The following is a 22,289-nucleotide window of genomic DNA, read 5'->3' as shown; positions in this document are numbered from 1 at the left end:
CAGACCTATTCGTCTCTGATTCGGGAGTTCCCCAATCACAGACGAATTGGTTAAAAATTCACCGAATTCATCCGAACTGGCCATATTCGGGCAGGGTCGTTTCTAATTTATTCGGGAAATTTTTGGTGTGACCATGCATGGCATTACCAAATAGGACAGTAAGTCTATATAGGGCCTATGGCAAGTGGAGGTACACACGTGGTGCACTGTTTCAATAAACATTAACAAACATTATGCATATAAGTCAATGTTATAAAGCAAATTCGAACCATACATAATATGTCTCTTTTCCAAATCAAACCATGACATTTTTATACAATTCATACTGAACAACAAAATGACCACCAGAGAATCAATGTAGAACAGAATCTTGATATACATGCTTGACATAAAATTCAATATTCGAAGGGGGGGGGGAGGGGGCATGTCCCCCGGAGCCCATGGACGAGTATTTTAATCAAAAAAATTTATTCGTTGAAATTAATAGAAAACGATATCTTACATAATATAGGTTAATACCATGAATCATTCTTCCGGTGTCCATTTTGCATCTTATCTTTGACGAAAAGACGTTCTTTTACACGGCTTATGCTCCATATTCACATTTTGTTGCTTTCAGTGACTTTTTTTTATATAGGTTAAAGTTAAAGTATCCATAATCCATTCACAGAGTGCATCGTAATCTGTAGGTACATGAAATCCTAAGCAGCATGGCAGGCCGTGTGCAATTTCAAGAATTATGGGCGTGACTTATCAAATGCCAATTTAAAAAAAATACTATATTTGAGTGTACTTAAGTTTGAGAGCCATTTGCGGATGGTCTAGGCTCAAGGACTGTTGATTTTAAATCTTCTCCAACTTCGAGAGTTCTACATCCTCATTCGATTTCTTTGTGGCAGGTATGTGTCTGCTTCCATTCCGTATATTAAAGTTCGAACATTGATATTTTTTCGTCTTTTATTCTTCTTCGTCATCGTCGTCGATACCGTCACTGATTTGCTCTCTTTTTGCCCTTTCTCTTATTCTTGTTCGTCTAAATAATGAGTAGAAGATTGGTAAATTGTTCGTGTTGTACTTTTGTTTTTTAACTAGAATTTAGCAACTGTCACACCTTCCTCTTCGTCTTTTCTCCTCCTCCTTCTCCTCCTCCTTCTTCTTCTACTTCTTCTTCTTCGTCTTCATTTTCTTCTTTTCTCTCTCCCTTTTCTTTTTTTTCTTTTTTTTCCTTCTTCCTCCTCTTAATAGAGACGGGTTTCATCATTACAATTAGCATGAAAGATTGTTTATTATAGAACTGAAAATAAGATATTGTAAATGTTTAAGAATCTCATGTGTCAGTTTATGACGACGTGTCTGAAACCACCTTGAAAGGACCACTCCCTAAATTTTATGAATCCGATATGATTCTCATCATTTTGTAATTTATATTTCTGTTAACAGAATGGCATTCCGGATTCGTTCGTACTCTCTCATATTGGTTTCTTTAGGTAAGATGATATTGGGAATGAAATGATTACAGATAATGGGCCAAAATATACTCTGAAAATAGTTGAGCAAAAAAATGCTCATCTTTTAACTAGCCCTGGGCAACATACTCTCCACACAACCATGACAACTATTGGTTAAAATCTTCCCAAATTGGGAATTGAAAACTCAAAATTGGGTTATAAAATTTGCTCAATTGGTAAATAATTGCCCAGAATACACACACATGTATATGTGTGTTTGTATTCTGGGCAATTATTTACCAACACACATTACCCAACACAGTAAAATCTCAAAGAGGTGCAAATATTTTCGCTGGATCGATGCACATACCTTGTTTACAGATAATGGGCCAAAATATACTCTGAAAATAGTTGAGCAAAAAATCCTCATATTTTAACTAGCCCTGGGCAACATACTCTCCACACAACCATGACAGCTATTGGTTAAAATCTTCCCAAATTGGGAATTGAAAACTCAAAATCGGGTAATAAATTTGCTCAATAGGTAAATAATTGCCCAGAATACACACACGCACACACACACACACATGTATATGTGTGTGTTTGTATTCTGGGCAATTGTTTACCAACACACATTACCCAACACAGTATGTTGCCCTATTTTTAATTGTACTGAATATCTACGGATTTTACCGTCTCAAAACTATATATTGGTCTTGTCATTGTCTAATCAAGGTTTCTATTTTGAACATGCACGTTTTCAAACTAATGATGAATTTATTACTTTTCTTAAAGCTAAATCTAAATGTTTCTTGCGTTGGCTTTCGCTGATGAATAAACATATAATATTATATATTTTTTAAATCTTATATTAGTGACGAGGTAAAAAAATATCTCGTGACCAACAACATTTTTCTAGATATGATGTGAATGATGTTTAAAACAAAGAAAATCTGCTTTGCACAGCGACGTCAATGATGGACATTCTATTGTTCTTCGCAACATACCAACGTAACTATATCAAAAGCATAGCACGGTTGACCAACAATAACTACATGTTATAATATGTATATATATATATATATATATATATATATATATATATATATATATATATAATACATTTATTTATATAAACTTCTCCTGAAAAAAGTAGAGAATATATCTGATACGGGCAATTCAACGTGACCGTCTTAACATCCCAGACAGTATCAAAGAATCACACTTAACTTATCCGAACTGTACAATTGTGAATGTTTATCGTTCAGGTACATGCACAAGTAATCGTACAAATTGTAGAGAAAATGTATTTGTTGTGGCCTTGTGGGCGTACTACATGACATTGAATTTCTTCCATATGTCGTATCCGTTACCCTAATTTTACAACTGTTGTATAACATTTGGTAAAATCAATTTTGTTCACCGAATGGCTAAATGTCAAATGTGTGTGTGAAAACTCAGAAAGAACTATTCGAATACTACAAAATCGTATTTTTCTCAATGGACGATGCATTGTGAGTAGGCTGGCCAAACATAGATAAGATGAAAAATGGTCCTAATGGTTATAAAGAGGTATTATTATCATTTTGAGATGTCTCTTTTGGTTTTATATTGAATTTGAATTTATTAACAAACATTCATTTGGCATGAACGTTTTGTTTTACAATATATACAATGATAACATTAATAAAGATACTCATAACTGTACATAGTATAAATCATTAATACATAAAAAAAACTCCATAGATTTCCAATTGTTATGAAGAAATTCATCTACATACAAAGGGAAATGACTAATTGAAATCTAACATAAAGAAGGCATAGCGTAATGTAATAAAATGAAACATGATACATAAGTTATCTTTTTTTTATGGAATATAGATCAGGAAGTAACTAATTAAAGATATAATCTTTGATGTACTTTGGATTTTAGATAGCTTGAATGAAAAAAGAAAAATGTAGTTGATGTTAAAACTCGCCTCTTTTTATTTATAATCGCTTTGATGAACTTAGAGAAATTATCGATTATATTTTCATTATCAAGTTTCATGAGGAATATAAATTTGTCTTCATCGCTAAGGTTTTTAAACTGTTGATACATTTCATTTATTTTGTAATAATATACCGAATCCATGACACATGCTCCGGCGACGATTGCTCCGATGACAAATGCTCCCCAAAATGCGACATTTGCTCCGCGACATTTGCTCCTCGACATTTGCTCCGCCGACATTTGCTCCGCCGGCATTTGCTCCGCCGACAGTTACTCCGCCGACATTTGCTCCACCGACAATTGCTCCACATTTAGCGACAAATGCTCCGGCGACAAATGCTACCCGAACGACACATGCTCCGGCGACTATTGCTCCGCCAATATTTGGTCCGCATGTAGGGACAGTTGCTCCACCGACATTTGCTCCGCATGTAGGGGCAAATGCTCCGCCAATAATTGCTCCGTCCACAATTGCTCCATCTACAGTTTATCGGCATGTCACTTAAGACCTAAATAAAATACCTGCGACAAATGCTTCTCAAATAACAATTGCCCTGCTCACGATTGCTCTACCGAGCCTCATTTTTTGCGTTACATACTTTTTTGTATTGTTTTGTTTTACCATTTAAGTTCTTGTGCCACTTGATATCATAGGCGGATCCAGGGGGGGGGCGAGGGCCCGGGTCCCCCGATTGGCGGAGCAAAAAAAAGGGGGAACAGGGAAAAGAGAGAAAAAAAGAGGAAGACAAGTGAAATACTTGGAAAATAAAAAGAATCTTTCATATTTCACGTGCTCGCATTGCCTGTTAGTTGATTTACATATCTTGTTCAATATGGAGCTTAAATATCTAGTTTGGAAGTCAATATGCAAAAGATATTTCGCCGCGGAAATCGAACTTTCGATTCGCGCTTGCATTAATTGTTAAAATGTATTTACTCATGCATCTTATTCATAATTACCAAAGTTCTTGAAATGTCCAGTTTTCAGGCCATGATTTCATGTCCTACTTGGGCATATTAGCTTAATAAATAAGATAAATAATTTTTGTGATTAAATTGTCCCTTTTGTTTCATCTCGCACTTAGCAAGAGGAATAGGAAGATCATGTGATGACTTGTCCTAATCATTTCCCGGTCTCATGTCAAAACCTTAAGTAATAATATGAAAAATATTAGCTGTTTTTTAAGTATGATACATATTCACCTCACAATTTTCCTACAAATTGCTTAAACTAGAGCTGAAATACACCCTTTTTTTTATTGATTTTTATGATAAAAGAAATATTTAGAATGCGTAGTTTCTAGGTCTATATATAAAAAACACACGCGAGCATGTTTCATCAGATACGCAACTTGTTCTCTATTTAAATCATTATCCAGTTTCAGATTACAATATCAATAATTTTCTGCTCGTGCTCCGTTCTTGCATTATTAATATAGGAAGATCCCCTATTACTCACCCTATTTATGATTTACAAAACATGAATAGAGTGTCCCGTTCTGAGGACTAAATTTCGAATTTTGTCGCTCGCGCTTGCATCAATCGTTAAGTTATATAGCTATCCTATTCACGATTAAAGAAATTGATTGAATTTTTTCATTCTCTATGTAGAAAGGTAAAAATGTTCATCTCGCGCTTCGCACTCGCATTATTTGATCGCTGAAATATATAGAGTCTTCATGGCTAACTGCAAGCAGTTCAAACGTATATAAAAAAAAAAAATTTGCTCGCGCTTTGCGCTCGAATTATTAGTGTTAGGAAGATCCCCAATTACTCATCCTTTACATAATTTACAAAACGTGAATAGAGTATCTCGTTTTATGTCTCAATATCGAAATTTTCTGTTCGCGCTTCGCGCTGGCATCAGTTGTTTAGTTGAATACCTATCCTGTTGAAATCACAAAAGTGCTAAGAATTTCAATTTTTTAGAAATGTCCAAAAAAAAAATCAGCACGCGCTCCGCGCTCGCATTATTTGATTGTTAAAATATGTAACTACTTCAAGGCTAACTGCAGTCAAACCTTAATAGTACCTTTCTGATCAGTTCAAAGCGTGTATTAACAATTTCTGCTCACGCTTCGCATTCGTAGATTTATCCAGTTGCATACATATCTTTTCATGATTACATTGTCCAGTATGTTCAAATTTTAGGACAAAACACATAAAGTAAAACAAAATGTTCGCGCTCGCGATTGCATTATTCAAATAAGAATTATGATATCATATATCTATGTTCATTTATAAGAATAAAGCTAAGATGTGACTATTAGGACTACCCCTTAAAAGAAATGTTAAACAATGATAATTCCACATGTTCAGGGAGAAATAAAACATTTTTCACAGGAAAATGAGGAGAAAATTTGGATATTGTATATTTCTTAAAATAAAATACAAAAGAAATAGTGAGTGAGTGATGTCATCAGTTCTATCGTTTGCATACCGACCAGGATGTACATATAACTATTTTGTGAAATTAAGCGAAATCTAAAAATATCATAACATTTTTTATTTTACATCCCATTTCGATGAAATTTTCAGTGTTACGCTTGTTTGATTTTTCTCTTTTTATTCAAATCAACTTTTTCTTGTGGTGAACATGTCCTTTAAGAGGAGAGTTATTTTCACACTGCACGTAATTGAAGGGAAAAATAATAAAAGAAAATGGAGTAAAAGTGACAGGAAACACCTTTCTAACAAGATTGTAAAACTTCATTAGTTTTCAATTCCATTAGAGGGGGTAGGAAAAAGTTAGAATAATAAACAGTAAAAGACAGACCAAAATAGCATTACAGCGAGAAGAAAGAGATAGGAGAAGAAGGGAGAGGTTGTAATAGGAATAGAAACAGAAGTTACTAGGAATGCAGAGAGAGAGAAAAAAATAAAACAGGAGGGGAGAGGGACGGGGGAGAAGGTGGTTTTCAAGGAAAGAAAGGGAGATATAATCGAGATAAAAGCGCTGATGGGAAATTTAATTTGAGCCAAACTATTTCTTTCTGTTGAGCAATTCAATTAGGATTGTTAAAAACATATAGAATAATGATAATGACCATACAGCTTTGGAGAAGAAGCGTTGTTAGTTTTACCAAAAAAAAATAATTTTTCGGTGGATGGCATTTTCGGCGGAGGTATTATCAGCGGAGCATTTGTCCCTACATGCAGAGCAAATATAGGCGGAGCAATTGTCGCCGGAGCATGTGTCGTTCGGGTAGCATTTGTCGCTGAATGCGGAGCAGTTGTCGGTGGAACAACTGTCGGCGGAGTAACTGTCGGCGGAGCAATTGTCGGCGGAGCAACTGTCGGCGGAGCAAATGTCTGCGGAGCAAATGTCGGCGGAGCAAATGTCGGCGGAGCAAATGTCGAGGAGCCAATGTCGCGGAGCAAATGTCGCATTTTTGGGAGCATTTGTCACCGGAACAATCGTCGCCGGAGCATGTGTCGGGTTACCAATATACCATCCTTTCAGCTGTGTGTACATTACATTCTATTATCGTGTGATACTCAACCCCAACTCTTCCTGAATTACAAATATTGCACATTCTTAAATATGAGGGTATTCTATCTGGGCGTCTATGTCTTCCAGTGTCAATGGGTAAATTATTGGAACTTATTCTAAATCGACAGATTTTTCCCGTATTTTCTTATTAACAGTTGGATATTTCTCGATTTGTATATTCTGTTTAAAAAGTTTATGAGTTCTCAATTTATCTTTTGCTCGATCATTACGTAAATCCAATAAGAACTGACGATGGAAAATATATTTTCTTCTTCTCTCTATCACTATCGACTATATCACCTAGTTCTAAACAATCCGTATTCACATCCAAATATATGTTAAATCCCTTAAGACGGTTTGCGGATTTCCTAGCCAGCATTCGCAATTATTCTCAATTATCTTTTTGTTTTCTTCAAAGGAGTGATGTAGCAAAGAATCTTCATCTATAATTCTCATTCATGTCATTCGGGCATAATATTTTCCCAAGTTTCCGCTAATTTGTGTTATCAATGGAAACATTCCAACTTCAGCAAGTATTGCTAAGTGGCTGTTCCTTATGGAAATTCCTTAGACATTTCTCAACCATTGAAATTGGAAACTCTGAATTTATTTCTCAAATACAACTTTGAAGTACAATTTATACAAGCTCCGCTAACTTTTCAAAGTTTACGGTTAAAGCGCCATACCTCCGAACCATATACGACTATATTGACTTTATTAAAGAGTCAAATATTCGTGATTCGGTTTTTATATTTGGAAGATTGTAACCGAAGGATTAAAATAATTTGAATAATACTCTTTTGACTTCATCTGCCAGATTAACCCTTGTGTATTAAATGAACCCCAGTTATTGAAAACCAAACCTAAATATGTTGCATGTTTAACAACTTTAATGCTTTGTCCATTTTACCTCGAAAGCCATGCAACAACTTCAATGCTTTGTCCATTTTACCTCGAAAGCCTGATCTTTAAAAATTGTTCCATTCATGTTCGACATTCGACAGCCATTTATCACCGTAAATGCCAAGTCTATCTAACATTGCCGACCTTTCGTTGGTGAACGCGAGCGCTTATTTGCGACGGTAGTTGATTTTGGAAAAGACTTTTTGGGCCCGTCGTCATGGCCGTAAAACTCTGTCCTGCAATGCAAATTCTGTGACATGAGATTTTTTTTCGTTTCGCATCTGCAACGGAAACATTCAATACGCGTTTCGTGTCCAAAATTCTGGTTGCTACTTTGGTAACAGCGATATAACCGATGTAGGACGACTTTCCAGGGCCACATTTGGTTTTTCCCCAGAGCTCGAGAGGCCGCCTGGGGGGGGGGGGACTTCCATTGATGAGTGGAAACCAGGCGCGACCACGCGTAAAAAAGGACACAGAGAGCAAGTACGTTACGTATAGGCCTATGTAACGTTATGGGTGTCAAAAACGATGTTTAAAATACTGAAAAGGGGGATATATTTCCAATACTTGTAGGGTTTAACAAGCCAAATACTTGTTAAGAGATACATTTTTTCATAATCTGGAAAGAATTGCTTCCCTTGTTTAGGGTGCTTTTCGAAACCCCATGGTCGTGCCTGGTATCGACTCATCAATGAAAGTGGTCCCCCCCCGGGAATTTGAATCTAATCCCCCATTTCTGGGGAAAGTAAAACATAATGCCCATTACACTGTGTGCTAGGGGCATTTCGTTTGTGTAAATGGAGTAAACAAAAGAAAAAACCCTGCAAGTTTTGCATATGCTGTGTACATATCAACGCATGCGAAAAGGTTTCGACTGAAGAGGTGATCTTACCATGGAATCAATTGCCAGTGATCCACCAATAATTCACATAAAATGCGATATCGATTCAATGGACGGTAATGATCTATATCTAAGCCTTAATTCAGTATGTTTTTCCTCACTCAATATGCCCTCGATTTGTTTGAATAACCACTTTCCTATCCATGTCATAATCTATTGTGGGCCCTGCATTTCGAATATCTCCAGCCAGCTGTCATAGTAGAGGCTCGCCGCCGGCTCAGGGGGCATACGATGATGACCATCAGTCGTAATGTACATGCATGTATGGTGCCAGTGTCGCATGAAAGAGTTTTGCACACGAAAAAAAGATCTATAAGGGCCTTTAACGCAAAGCTTAGCAATGATTGTAAAGCAGTTTTCTTCGTTTGATTCTATTGACTATAATGTACAATCAATCTTATAAATCAAGTGTATGATTAATCGTTGACTTTTGTGTTAGGGGACCCTAACGCTTCCGTCCCTGAGGTTTTGCGAAAAGTGGCAAATGTCTGCATTTCACTCCTTAATTTTGATACCATTACAATGTCATCTGCAAACATTAAATAGTTGACTAATTATTGTTTCGCTCTCGTGCCCTAGTCATTCATGCGGAGTGCATGTCGAAAAGCTTTAGTATGTCCGTTTTTAGGCTATTTTATCATGTTTCCGATTTTGCGGTACCAAACACTTACTTATTATTATCTTTTATATTGTTTCACAGGTATGTTGGCTTTCTGCACTCTACCTGCAAAGGGTAATAGACAGTTCATCTTTGCTCCGATGCCCAACAAACAAGATAAAAGTATAGATATTGGTGTTGTTATCCAGGCTTTGGAAGATAACGAAACTAATATCAATGTACTTTTCCCCAGAAAGTTATTTGAAGACCATATTGCCTTGTCACCAAGATCTGGTTCATACAACTATCCTCTACCATACTCTCTGATCGAACAAACAACAACCGATGTCCTCGACTCTACAGTTGTTTTAACATCTGATCAAGATATAAAAGTTATTTCATATAACCTTGCAAGTGGTACGTCAGATATGTTTTCTGTAGTACCCATGAAGTATTTGGGTAAGGAATACTTCTTAGCACTGTTTGCAAAAACGAGAAGCGATCGAATTCCTCGGGGAACGGTCACAGTATCTGCTTTAGATAAGATAGCAAGGGTTGAAATCTTCCTGAACTCTACTGTACAGTTTCAGAATGCCATGTATTACAACGGCGACATTTTGATATACATTCTTCGTCCATTCGAATCCTTACAGCTTCGTCCGAAATATACAAATATAACGGGTTCTCGTGTCGTCGCGAACACCTCTGTTACAGTAACAGTTGGCGCTGATTGTGTCAATGTTCCCGAAGACATCAAGTATTGTGACCATCTGTCAGAACAATTAGCACCATTAGAAGCATGGGGAATACTCTATGTGCTAAGCCCATTCCCAATGAGACGGTCTGGATATCTATTTCAGATAGTAGCTGGTCGGGATAGAACAACGGTACGCTTCCACAACGGAACTGCTGTGGAAATGAACATGGGTGATTATATAACAGTTGATATTTCATCCCAAAACATGACCTTCGTATCTGCAGACAAGCCCATTTCCATCTTTCAGTATGTCAAAGGGAAAACCTCAGACAGCATGACTAATTCTGACCCTTCAATGATTCGAGTCATTCCGATCGAACAATATGTAAAAAGCACAGTCTTTCCTGTACAAGAAGCTAGCAGATTGTCAACGTTGACGAACATTGATACCATCTATCTTGAAATCACCTCCGAGTGTAAATACTTGAAGAACATTTCGGTTTTCCAAAACTATCAACCATTGTCAGTAAGTTTTAAAATCAATTGATTTGTATCACGTAGAACGTAATGGATGACAAACGCCAAAAGTAGGTCTATATTCCTAATATTGTACACCAGTATACTTCTTTGATGTGTCTTTGATATTTTTAATTTCCACGTTCACATAATTAGCAGTCATACGTACACTATTCGGGGAGCTTCCGGAATCAGAAACGAAGAGATTCTTAAATCACCGAATCTAAACCGAATAAGGCCAAATTCCGGCAGAATCGGTCTGAATTTATTCGGAAGAATTCGGCTTCGGTCTAACCCTATAGCTTTACACCGTAAATTGGGTGCCGTAACTATGATCTAATTGGCAAGGTGATTGTAAAATACAAAGTAGTTATGAGTAAACTTTCATTTTATTTCTTAATGTATACAATATTTCGATCAGGTATGAAGTAAAATATGATTATTCCTGAATTTAATAATCTGTTTTTCACTGAATTAACTATTCAAATATAATATTTATTATTGGATGGCTCAAAATGGGAAACCAGAAATAAATATTTCACAAATTATAGCATTGAAGATTAGTACAATGATTAAACAAACGAGTGAAAACTTTTTGATATATCATGAAAAACAATCCATTGTTATTATTGTTGCCAATATTATCATCATTATTACTATTGTCCTTATTGCAATTACTAAAAATAGTAAGATTTGTGTAGACTTATTAAATTGATTAAATGCTCAAGGTTCTTCAGAGCGTGATGGATCAAACGTACAATACATGTTCAAACTCTAACAATGAAAACATAATTTTTATTATTATCACTATTAATATTATTATTGTTATTATTATCATCATTATCATTACTATTATCAATAATATCGTTTTCATTATAATGATCATTATTATTGATAATTGTTCCAGATAGAGTGGATAGAGGCATATTCTCTTAAGATACTAAACGGAACTGAAATATGTTCTAGATGGTCGGTTGTTACCCATGGTAGATATTCCGTAGAAAGCGACCGTGTCATCACGGACGACGGACATACAATCTACCCCAGGTTTCGTGCAGTCGTATACGCCAATGGTGATGGTGAATCTTTCGTTTACCGAGCAGGATCAAACGATAGAACATTGAATTCTGAATCAGATAGTGCTACGAAAACAGGTCACTTTCTAGGTATGGAAATGCGACATCTTATATCACCTTTTATAATGAATATTTTTTTTTCGCTCAATTTGAGGAATGTAAGATGAAATTATCAATATTCTATCCAGAGATATATACAGTTATACACTCATTGTTTAAATGAACGCAAATCAGGGTGAGGAATTGTCTGAAGGAGACCGGAAAAGGAGTAGAAATTAATTTTGAAAATCCGTAAGGTCTTTTATCGGACTATTTTGCCCTTCTTCAGTCTGCTTCATCTTTCCGATTTGGGTAGACAATTCGATTGACTAAAAATATTCCGCATCCAGGGGGAAGGGGGTGAAAGATAAAAAAACTAAAGAAGAATATAGGCGGATATTGTTCAAATATTATTTTTTTAATGATACAATATGTAATAATACATCACAAAATTAGATTTTACGTTTTATATTCTCACAGAATTTCTTTTTCAGTAGTAGCAAGTTTGGTCGAAACAAGATTGGCCAAACGTCGACTTATCGCCCTGGATAAAACATCCTCGTGGTCAAAGAACGACGAATCTACAACGGGGGAAGATCACACACAAAGATTGTAAAGTGTATGTCGAATTGATTGCTAAGTAAAATGCTAACACCTACTCTTAGGTGATCATTTCAACATTGCCTGGCTTGCTGGAATTGATTGCATAACAAATTTACTATCAACCAATCAGGTTGAAGCATTTTACCTGGTATTGCAAATTTGTCATTTTGACAAGTTATATGAAACTGGTCCCAGATAGCATAAGATGCAATTGGCATCTTGCTTTATTAAAATTCTGGTCCCAATGTGTTTGATCCTTCTGCAGTTTTGATCAAACCTCATATCGTCACCGTAGAGGCCACTGAACTCGTCGTATCCTGGGTGATAACAGAGGATGGGGTTGGTCTCTTTGATAGGTGCACTGCATTTATTACAGGAGACGCCATAGCCCGATCTGTCCTTATCAACACCGAGCCACCTGTAAGCCTTTCAGGACTTCTTCCAGGAACCAAGTACTCCATCAGGATCAACTGCTCCAACAACTTCGGAATCCATGACTGGATTGACTTTCCACCCGAGACCACTCTCAACGCTGGTATGTCTATACACAGGGCCCTGGGAACGATTTTTTTGGATGGGGGTGCTGATGTCAATTTGACAAGAAAAAAAAAGCACACCCGCTTCCCGCAGCCATGTCTATACACGTATTTTAGTACTACATTATATTATGCTAAGAAATGTTTGTGCTAACATGTTTGTTCTGTTTGTTTGTTTTTTCTTTTTAACATTGATATTTTAATTGTATATTTATTATGTATCTTATATACATATAATGTGATTTTAATATGTATGCACGGCCGTTCAGAAGAACAGCCATTGGCTGAACTTCGTTTACCGTGTTGAAAAAAATAAAATGAAATGAAAGAAAAAAAATAATAGTAAAATTTAACTCTGAGGATTTTTAAAGTTGTTTTTAAATCTGGCTTGGCTGTTGATTCAAGTGGCTCCTGGTCATGTCCCGATGTGGCGTTTTTGTGTAATTCGATGGTCAATTGAAGCCTGATCTGTAGTTGTTTGGAGTACCACTGCATTTGAAAATGTTGAATTTCCACAATTAACATCAAATGAGTAATGATTACCATAACAGCTGGAAAAGGGATGCAAAATTTGTTGAGTCAGTGATTTCTAAAAGACAAATGCAACAATAAAGTGGTGCCAACCTACGTCTCGGGTGTCTTGCATGCGTAATTGAATAATAAAAAAGCGTTGCAAAAGCTGTTGTACATGTACTTTCTTATATTCATTATAAATGTGTGCATTTTTACACCACTGCAAAATTGGTTTATTTTTATGTCATATAAATAATTATGTCCCCATTCACTGATTCTATATTTACTTACACGTTTACAATTGAAATGACGATTTCTCGTTGCAGTTCCTGATAGACCTTCTGTTCTATACGAGGCTGTTGGTGGAATTGACCGCTACAGCTTTCAAGTCAACGTGCCATCATATACAACATCAACTGGACAGATCAGGTAGGATTCATTCAGAATTTTCCAAATTGTTTGCAATGGTCACATGATGTTATTTGTTAATCATGCATAGGCATTTTAAAGACTAGGAGATTCCAATCAAACAAGCCCAGTTGAATGTGGCATCCTAAAAACGACGTAAAATGGAAATATCATGAGGAAATTTGAGAACTCAGTTACATTAAACCAGTATATCGTAAAAAACAACGTTACCGAACATGAAACGTTAATCACATCGTCTTTTACTTACAAGTAGATGTGGACATCATATTTGTTAGATTTTTTGCCTTTGTTCTTTATGGCAAATTTATTCACAGCTGCTATGAATTTACCGTTGTCCAACTGCACAGTTCTTCACTGTCGGGGAAACATTGATTCCGATGACGATGCTTACAATGATGTCAGTGATTACAACATCACCAACAACCACATAGGAACTCCCTTCAGAGTGATAGTGCTCAAATCGTAAGTACAGGAATATTTGCAAATTGTCTCTTAAACGTCATTGATTGTAAAGTGAGATACAGGTATGCTCTCATTATCAGAGAATCTGAATATTTGCGCTTCGAGAAATGGGGGGGGGGGGATTATGAGACTCAAGATTTGAAGAAAAAAAATCATTTCAACATTTGAAGATGGTCCAATTGGCGAATTGATAAAAAAAAATATCGTTTTTTTTCTCTCTCATTTCTCTTTAAATATTTGTGTAGGTATGAGTGTGTGCAGAGAGATAAAACCTGAATACATAATTACATATTTCTTATTCACTTCTCTTATGCTGGTTTATTATTCACTTAGAATATAGCTTTTAAGCTACATGAGCAATATAGCAAGTTACAGGAAAATAGAGTAATCTTATACTCAGCCGAAGGAATGTACCCAAACCTCAAAATGTAAGGCAGGGGAAGACCAATTGTAGATGTGCTTGGCTTAAAGTGGTTAAGCCCACTGAATAATGGAGAACGGTAACTGGCGATAGACTACCACTAGAGTTCGGAGAAACCCATGAGTCGCGACTCTTTGCTAACTGCAAAACCGCGAAAGTTAAGTTCAGATATTAAAAACAACCACTGTGAAAACAATAAAAGTAAATAAGTAAAATCCAATTGCTAGTAGAGATAAATTAAGTCGCAGAAATCTCAAGATGTGGATAAAATATTCCAGTTAATATGAAGAAAAAATAACTTACTCATTACATAAACGCATGAAAATAACTTCTAGTGCTTTTGGAGCAAGGGTCTGATTAATCGATCATCTCAAAAGGGCGAACCTAGCAAAGTGAAGGCCAAGTTCTAAAATGATGTTCATTGGCTGATTTAATTAATGACGTAGAATTATGCTGCTTAAAACTGAATGGTTAAATATTGAGGATGAGCTCTGATTGGTTTATAGAATGTTCAGCGAAATATAAAGTATTGGCATGTGATTATGATGTGGTGCCAGGCGCGCCGGAACACTTTCAGTTGGGGGGGGGGGGTGGGCAAAATCCCGAAGGGGGCACAATATTTTTGACGCCGATCGAGAGGGCAAAATTCACAAAATTCACCAAAAGTGTGCACGAAACCCTTCAATTTTATTCTAGAAAATGCAAAAGCTCCCCATCGCCATGGGCGGAAATCACAGTGGGACGCGTTCCCCTACCATTTTGGAAGGGGGGGGGCATAATATCAAATGTCCCGCTCTTTTATTATGGAAAAATACATAATTCAAAATCGAAATTATACACATGTATCCTCGAATTTCGAAATATTTATAAACAGATATTTTTTGTTAAGAACTTGGTTAGGAAAAGAAAATGCATACCGCTCAACTATTCTCGAACTCTTATCTAGCCCTATATGCCAGCCAAAGAGTGATGACATTGATGACATCGATGGCCATTGTCAATTTCATAATTGATAAAAATGACGAAAAAAGAAAATCGCCTCTGGATACTTATAAGTAAATTTAGTGCATAGACGATTAGACGAGAATGTTCCATACCCAGTGAAATCATACCGTTGTTAAAGCCAATTCACTTTCCTTTTATTCCAAATTTACTTGGAATATAAGAATATTTTCATTGTTCGCGTACTCAGTATAAAGAATAGTTTTCATGAGTTATGATTAATCCTTTACAGTGAACTTTAACTATGTTTAATCCCCCAAAATTTGTTTTTAAATACTCTATTAACGAGACTTTTATATTCCATTTTTACACAAAATTCCTGCCGTGGGAGGGGTCATCATAGGTAGATCAAGGGGGCGAAGCGGCGGAAGGTGAGGAGAAAATAAGGAGAAAGATAGGACCGGGAAGAAAGTTGAATGATGAAGGGAGGGGAATAATTGGAAAAAAAAGAAAAACTTTCAGGTCATAGTATAAAAATAAAAAAATCGCTCGCGCTTTGCATAAATACACAGCCATCTCTTTATTTCAAAACGTGCTTGATTTTTTTTTCACTTTTTAGATCGAAATATATAAAATCAAATCATTTATCTAAGAAGATATCCATCTTTTTCATAATTTGTAGGTTTAGATATTAAAAAACATTAGCTTGCCATTCGTTTTTAGTCTGAAATGTATTCATAAAAAGGTTAAACGTTATCACACTGTAATAAGATGGAAAAGGGGCTTATCAAAGGTATGTTTCACAGAGGAACTGTTCGTCAAAAGACGCGAGGCTTACTATGATAATGTAATTGCCCCGTCAGGGGCAATTTTTTTTTCATTTTTGACAATGGAAATGACAATTTTTAGGCAGAAAAGTGCCTTCATCGTTTACTTTTGTCCTTAAATAATTTATCATTTTTCTACTTTCAGGGGGGCACGTTGGGGGGGGGGGGCAAAACCTCGTTTTGCCCCCCTCCCGCTTCCGGCGCCCTGTGTGGTGTATATGATACATTTCAGTGCGAGAAATGTTTGAAACAAGAAACGAAGAATGTCTGCATACACGTAAATGAAGAAACGTAGTCAGAACGAACAAGATCAAAAGAAATTCGAAACAAAGTATAAACACAGTCTTGTTTCGAAAAAGTTTTGTGCAGAATAAACAGCTAAAATATGGTGGGTCACTACATGGACCATGTTGTACATCGTTAAAACCCGCACATCCTTTTACCCAAATGGGCTAGATCTTTGTATCGTGATCCTAATAAGATTTTCAACCACCTAATATGACTGGGTAATAAACGTATAATATTACAATCAGTATGTATTTTTCTTTCTTATTTAACGCAAAAGCGTTGTCGCGTCGTATCACTGATTGAGATTACATGACATAGTTATATATTTGGGCCTTTTTTAGGCACTCGTATTTTTTTTTTACAATTTCCATAGACGGTGTTTCAAGATTTCGAAAAAAAAAAGAAATGAAAGAAAAGAAAAAAAATAATCGGGATGCACTATTAAATATTCCAACAAAAAAGAAGGCGGACAGCACATCCTACCTTCAAACTTAATAATGTTGATGGCATCAAAGTAATTTTTAGTACTATTAATTTTAACTATGTTCAGCCTCCCGATCGATAACGTCATCACGATCGGATCGGTGATAGAGACACAGTCAGAATGCAACATGGCGGATGGACGAAGCGAAGATGATGAAAGAACAAAACGAGATGCACATATTGTGAATAGTACTATTCTCAGAGCTACAAATGGTCCGCTTAATCCAGGTGGATATTACACATGCTTTCTTCGAGTTTACTCACCAACCGGCAAAGGCGGGGTTAGTATTCTCATTCTTTTCTCCTCGAAGTCATCTCTGCTGAAGTTTTATGTATTTTTTTTAATTTTGAAAGAAGTATAGTATTTGCCATTGGCCTTGAAGTTTAAGTATGTAAGTTCATAATTGTGTATTAAAGGGGTAATCCTTTTTCGCGGGCATCATCGTTTTCTTACGATTATGATGATTGTGTGCGAGTGTGATCTGTGGGTGCGTGCCTTTATGTGATAAAGGAACTGTGCGCGTGGATGGGTGCTTGGTTACGTTTTGACGTCACTTTTGCCTTTCTTCTCCCCAGAACCTAAAAATCTTTATCACATGAATAAAATATTTTCTCTCTCTTTTATATTACAGAAATTCTACTACGTCAATGGACCCGCAATGAAACCAATTCAGCTCAGACATCTCAAATGTGAGTAAATTAGTTTTTAACAATTACTATATGGGTGATTTTTTTTCTTTTACATCTTAATAACAAAATAATGTCGTGATCTTTTTTTTCATCATTAGCCACTTTAGAAGATGCCCAGAGTGGAATGAATTATAGTGCAATAGTCACACCCGTCTCTTGCATCCTTCTCATCGTGATAATCATTGGAATCGTCATCTACAGACGTAAAAGGTAATATAGCAACGTGTCTATCACGTCCGTAATTATGTGCCCATTTAAGAACACAAAAGTTTGGGAAAGAAAAGGAAGAAACATTCTTGCACAATACTGATTAATTTTTTAAGGTAGATTCAAATAGGCGTAAAAGGTTGCCTTTTCTCCTGTTGAATCTGCCACGGATTTTGGTCCAATCCCCGTCCGTGATGTGGCACAAGTGCGGAAAGTTTGAAGCTGCCAAAACTCTTTAGCAATGGTTACTCAATAATGGTGGATGTATAATCTCCGCCATCTTTATCATACGTGTCCTTTAAATTCTCATGGATCTATTAGGATCGGTAGATTGCCGATTCGGCTACTGCCAACTCGTCCACTCACCACATGGTCTACTTTCATTTAGTCCAATGCCATTCAGTCCATCAACATTTCGTCTAACAAGCATTTGGTCCAATAACCACTTATTCCAATCATCACTTCGTCTAATTACCATTTCGTCAATGACCATTTCGTCCCATAACCAGTTATTCTAATATTTAATTCATTTTCATTCATTTCGCACAACTAACACCTAGTCCAAGTAGACCAAATGCCAAATGGTATATGGACTAAATGGCTATTGGACCAACTGGTTAATAGACGAAATAGTGAGTGGACGAATTTGCAATTAGACCAATAGTGGATGAACTGATGGTAGACCAAATGATAGTAGACGAGTTGGTAGTTGGACGAATTGGCATTAGACGAATTGGAAATAAACCTGAGGATCCATGATAATTCTTACATGACCATGATGACTGAGCGAAAATGTGCTATTCCCTTTGTGCAGAATAAAAATGGAATTCGATTATGTTATTCTCCCTTGTTCATGTTGTTTGAATTGGAACTTTCTTTAACTCTTGATCATTCCTTAATTCCCAGAGTTTGTATTTGTATTATTGTAATTTGTAACTGTAGGCATGATATGATTTAATTCATAAACTGTATTTTGTTTCAAAATACATTAATTTTTCATTCAGTTACAGATCTAATGAAGCCAATGTGGCCCCTACGTCATCAGCCAATGAATCCCAGACTAAGCCGAATGAGCAAACTGCAGAGGATTATACCCGATACAACCAATTTTCTGGACAACAAGCAGCAGCAGAAGATATATATGAAAACACCGAGGCTCTGCATGAGGATGATGAATACCAGAACGTTACATTTGAATCGAACTATGCTGTGAAATCAGCATACCTACATAATATGGAGTAAGAATATTGAACAATCACAATCATAGATATGATATCCTTTCTGCTATACATAGAAATAACAGAAAGAGATGGATGCGTTAATAATACATTTCCTCTTTTCTTACTATCTTTCGTTTTTTTTCTTTCTTTGTCTTTCTTTCTTTCTTCTTTCTTTCGTACATGCTGTGTATTTTTTCTTCTTATCTTTCTCTTTATTTCCAAGTGTTTCAACCCCCAACCAACTATAACCCCTTTCATTATTTTACAAAGAACTTCGTTTTGAACCTATATGTATAAAATAATGTAAAAAAAATAAAAATCAAAGTCAAACGGTGTGCCTTTAACATTTGTATATTAACACTTTAAATGAGGTCCCATTCCCTGTATATAAAAAGGAGACACAGGCAAAACATAAGGCTTTTGGTTGCGGAATTCTGTACCAATTTCGTGTATTGCATACACTGTTAGAAAAAATAAAAGAAGTTCCTGCAGCAGAGTCTCGAGAGCACCTGTAATCTTACCGAATTGCGTAATAATCATTCTGTAAATTCATAAAACAAGAATTTTTCTGCAATTTAACAGAACAGGTCTGTTTAAAAAGGGGAAAAGGGTGTTTTATTCAAGGAAATTTGTAAGATTCCATACATCAAATACCAATTTCCTGTAAGATTACGCAATTCGGTAAGATTACAGGTGTTCTCGAGACTCTGCTGCAGGAACTTCTTTTATTTTTTCTAACAGTGTATGCAATACACGAAATTGGTACAGAATTCCGCAACCAAAAGCCTTATGTTTTGCCTGTGTCTCCTTTTTATATACAGGGAATGGGACCTCATTTAAAGTGTTAATATACAAATTTTAAAGGCACATTGTACCCAAGAAACACTAAATTCACCGTTTCTCAACACGGAGAAATGGTAAAAGTCCAATTTTGCATGTAGGCAATTTATACTTACAGAATCAATGACAAATAAGAAATGAAATATACGAATGTGGATTATTAAAATGAGATTTTATGCAATTAAAATGCAAGTCAACTACTTATAAACGGAAATTCAGGACAAAATATTTTAATTTTCCGAAAGGATTCAAAGAAATTACTGACAGGGACTCAATTACAGTCCAAAAGTCCCGAACATTGTATTTTAATTTTGTAATTTGTAATTTTCTAATTTAACTCATTTTCAAAATACAAAAATCAACCTATTTCTTATGATAACGTTTTGGTTTCACAAAATTCAATTGTAAGAAAATTATTACCATTTTCATGGTATTTTTTTTTTCAATCTTATTAGAGTTCTATTTTGGGGTCTTTTTCGTTCGGTTTCAGACCAGATGACGCCGATGTGGTCCCTACGTTATCAGCCAACGAATCGCAGACAAAGCAGAGTGAGCAAACAACAGAGGATTATACCCGATACAACCAACTTTCTGGACAACAACAAGCAGAAGATATTTATGAAAACCCTGAGGTTCTCAATGAGGATGATGAATATGAAATGGTTACATTTGAATCGAATTATGCTGTGAAATCAGCATACCTACAGAATACGGAGTAAAATAATATTGAATAACCACAATCATAGTTATGATATAATGTACTATACATTGAAAAATGATAGACGGTGATGGATACATTGATAATATGCTTCCCTTTTTCTTTCTTTCTTTCTTTCTCTAATTCTATTGTCTTTCTTTTATTATTTTGTATTATGTTATATCATCTCTCACTCTTGTATCCTAGATCGCTGATGTTAATACTTGAAATACTTGTCATCGGTATGATATCCTGATCTGCCATACATGTTTACATAGAAATAACAGACAGGGATTGATGCATTATTAAAACATTTTCTCTTTTCTTTGCTTTTTTTAAAAAAATTATTTCTTTCCTTTTGTCTTTGTACCTTTGTTCTTTCTTTTATTAGTTTTTTTCTTTTTTTGTCTTTTATGCTGTCTTTTTTTTCTTTTATGCTGTCTTTCTTTCCATCTTCGTTTCTTTCTTCCATTCTTTCTTTCATTATGTGTGTTTTTCCTTTTACATTTTTATTTCAAAAATTTTAAGCTCTCACCACCTCTTCAACCCCATGCACGGCGGGCACCCGCACATATCCAAACACATATGCTTCAACACACGCACATTTGTAAGCACTTCAAGTGCTTGCTATAATCAAGACTCAGTTATGAAGGATCTGACACCACTCATCTTTCCATCAATATATCAATATATATGTTTTAAATCTACATGTGTATAATTATGTAAAATTTTCAATTAAAAAAAAACAGTCACAAAGATGTTTATTGTATCAATCAGATGCTTGAATAAATCAAATATAAGCCTATACTCGAATCTATTCAGGAACTATAAGGATCCCATACACTAAAATATAAAGAAAATATAATGTAGACATAAATATTGGGATCATGTACATGTATATAATCATAATAACTTTGGTATAGCTGAAATCGATTCCAATTTGAAAATTATATACATGTATAGGAATAACAATGCTATGATTTTTTTTTACATTATGGAAAAGAAGGTCACTCTATGCATGTCTTAAGGAATAAGCTGAGGAAATAAGGTCTTCACGAATTATATTGAATTTTATTGCATAAAATTATATTTATTCACATTTTGTCCTCTTAATATTACAGAAGAATAGGCTGACTAATGATTTAATGTTTAAGATATTCATTGCTGTAACTCAATTATTCTAAGGGAGACATATCGCAGTCATAAAATTTAATAAAAATATGATTTTCAGTAATAACAAGAAAGGGGAAGATGCCCATTATGAGGCACACATTACTGGTCTCAGGAGATTGCTTAACTTAGACTTTAATAATCTCGTTATTTTGATAAAATTTTCATTATTTTATTTTCTTGAATTTTATCATATCATAAAGTGAAAAATCAAAAGATTACTAATTATTCTGCACATTTTATAAAAACAAATTTTTATTTTATAGTTATGTAATACAGAACTATAGATAAGAC

General features: G+C 35.4%; 2 protein-coding genes and 1 long non-coding RNA gene across 3 annotated transcripts; all 3 read left to right on the top strand.

Annotated features, from left to right (window-relative positions):
* The first annotated feature begins 814 nt into the window (after window positions 1-814).
* Window positions 815-9,757, top strand: LOC121423477. Its single transcript, XR_005971291.1, has 3 exons — window positions 815-899; window positions 1,441-1,487; window positions 9,442-9,757. It is a non-coding gene; the product is annotated as an uncharacterized LOC121423477 (long non-coding RNA).
* A 28-nt stretch (window positions 9,758-9,785) lies between these two features.
* On the top strand, window positions 9,786-14,120 carry LOC121424276. The gene is made up of 5 exons (XM_041619904.1): window positions 9,786-10,562; window positions 11,460-11,718; window positions 12,536-12,805; window positions 13,646-13,748; window positions 14,063-14,120. The coding sequence occupies exons 1-5, from the start codon at window positions 9,786-9,788 to the stop codon at window positions 14,118-14,120; spliced, it is 1,467 nt and encodes a 488-aa protein (XP_041475838.1).
* Window positions 14,119-20,881, top strand: LOC121424195. Its single transcript, XM_041619806.1, has 6 exons — window positions 14,119-14,210; window positions 17,239-17,452; window positions 17,804-17,861; window positions 17,960-18,071; window positions 19,073-19,306; window positions 20,619-20,881. Exons 2-6 carry the CDS (start codon window positions 17,300-17,302, stop codon window positions 20,845-20,847), a joined length of 786 nt encoding a protein of 261 aa, XP_041475740.1. The 5' UTR covers window positions 14,119-14,210; window positions 17,239-17,299; the 3' UTR covers window positions 20,848-20,881.
* The last annotated feature ends 1,408 nt before the right edge of the window (window positions 20,882-22,289 follow it).

The sequence above is a fragment of the Lytechinus variegatus genome, chromosome 11 (assembly GCF_018143015.1).
Source record: "Lytechinus variegatus isolate NC3 chromosome 11, Lvar_3.0, whole genome shotgun sequence".
Taxonomy (NCBI): Eukaryota; Metazoa; Echinodermata; class Echinoidea; order Temnopleuroida; family Toxopneustidae; genus Lytechinus; species Lytechinus variegatus.
Note: the sequence above shows the minus strand (reverse complement) of the source record. Positions and strands in the feature narration are given on the sequence as shown.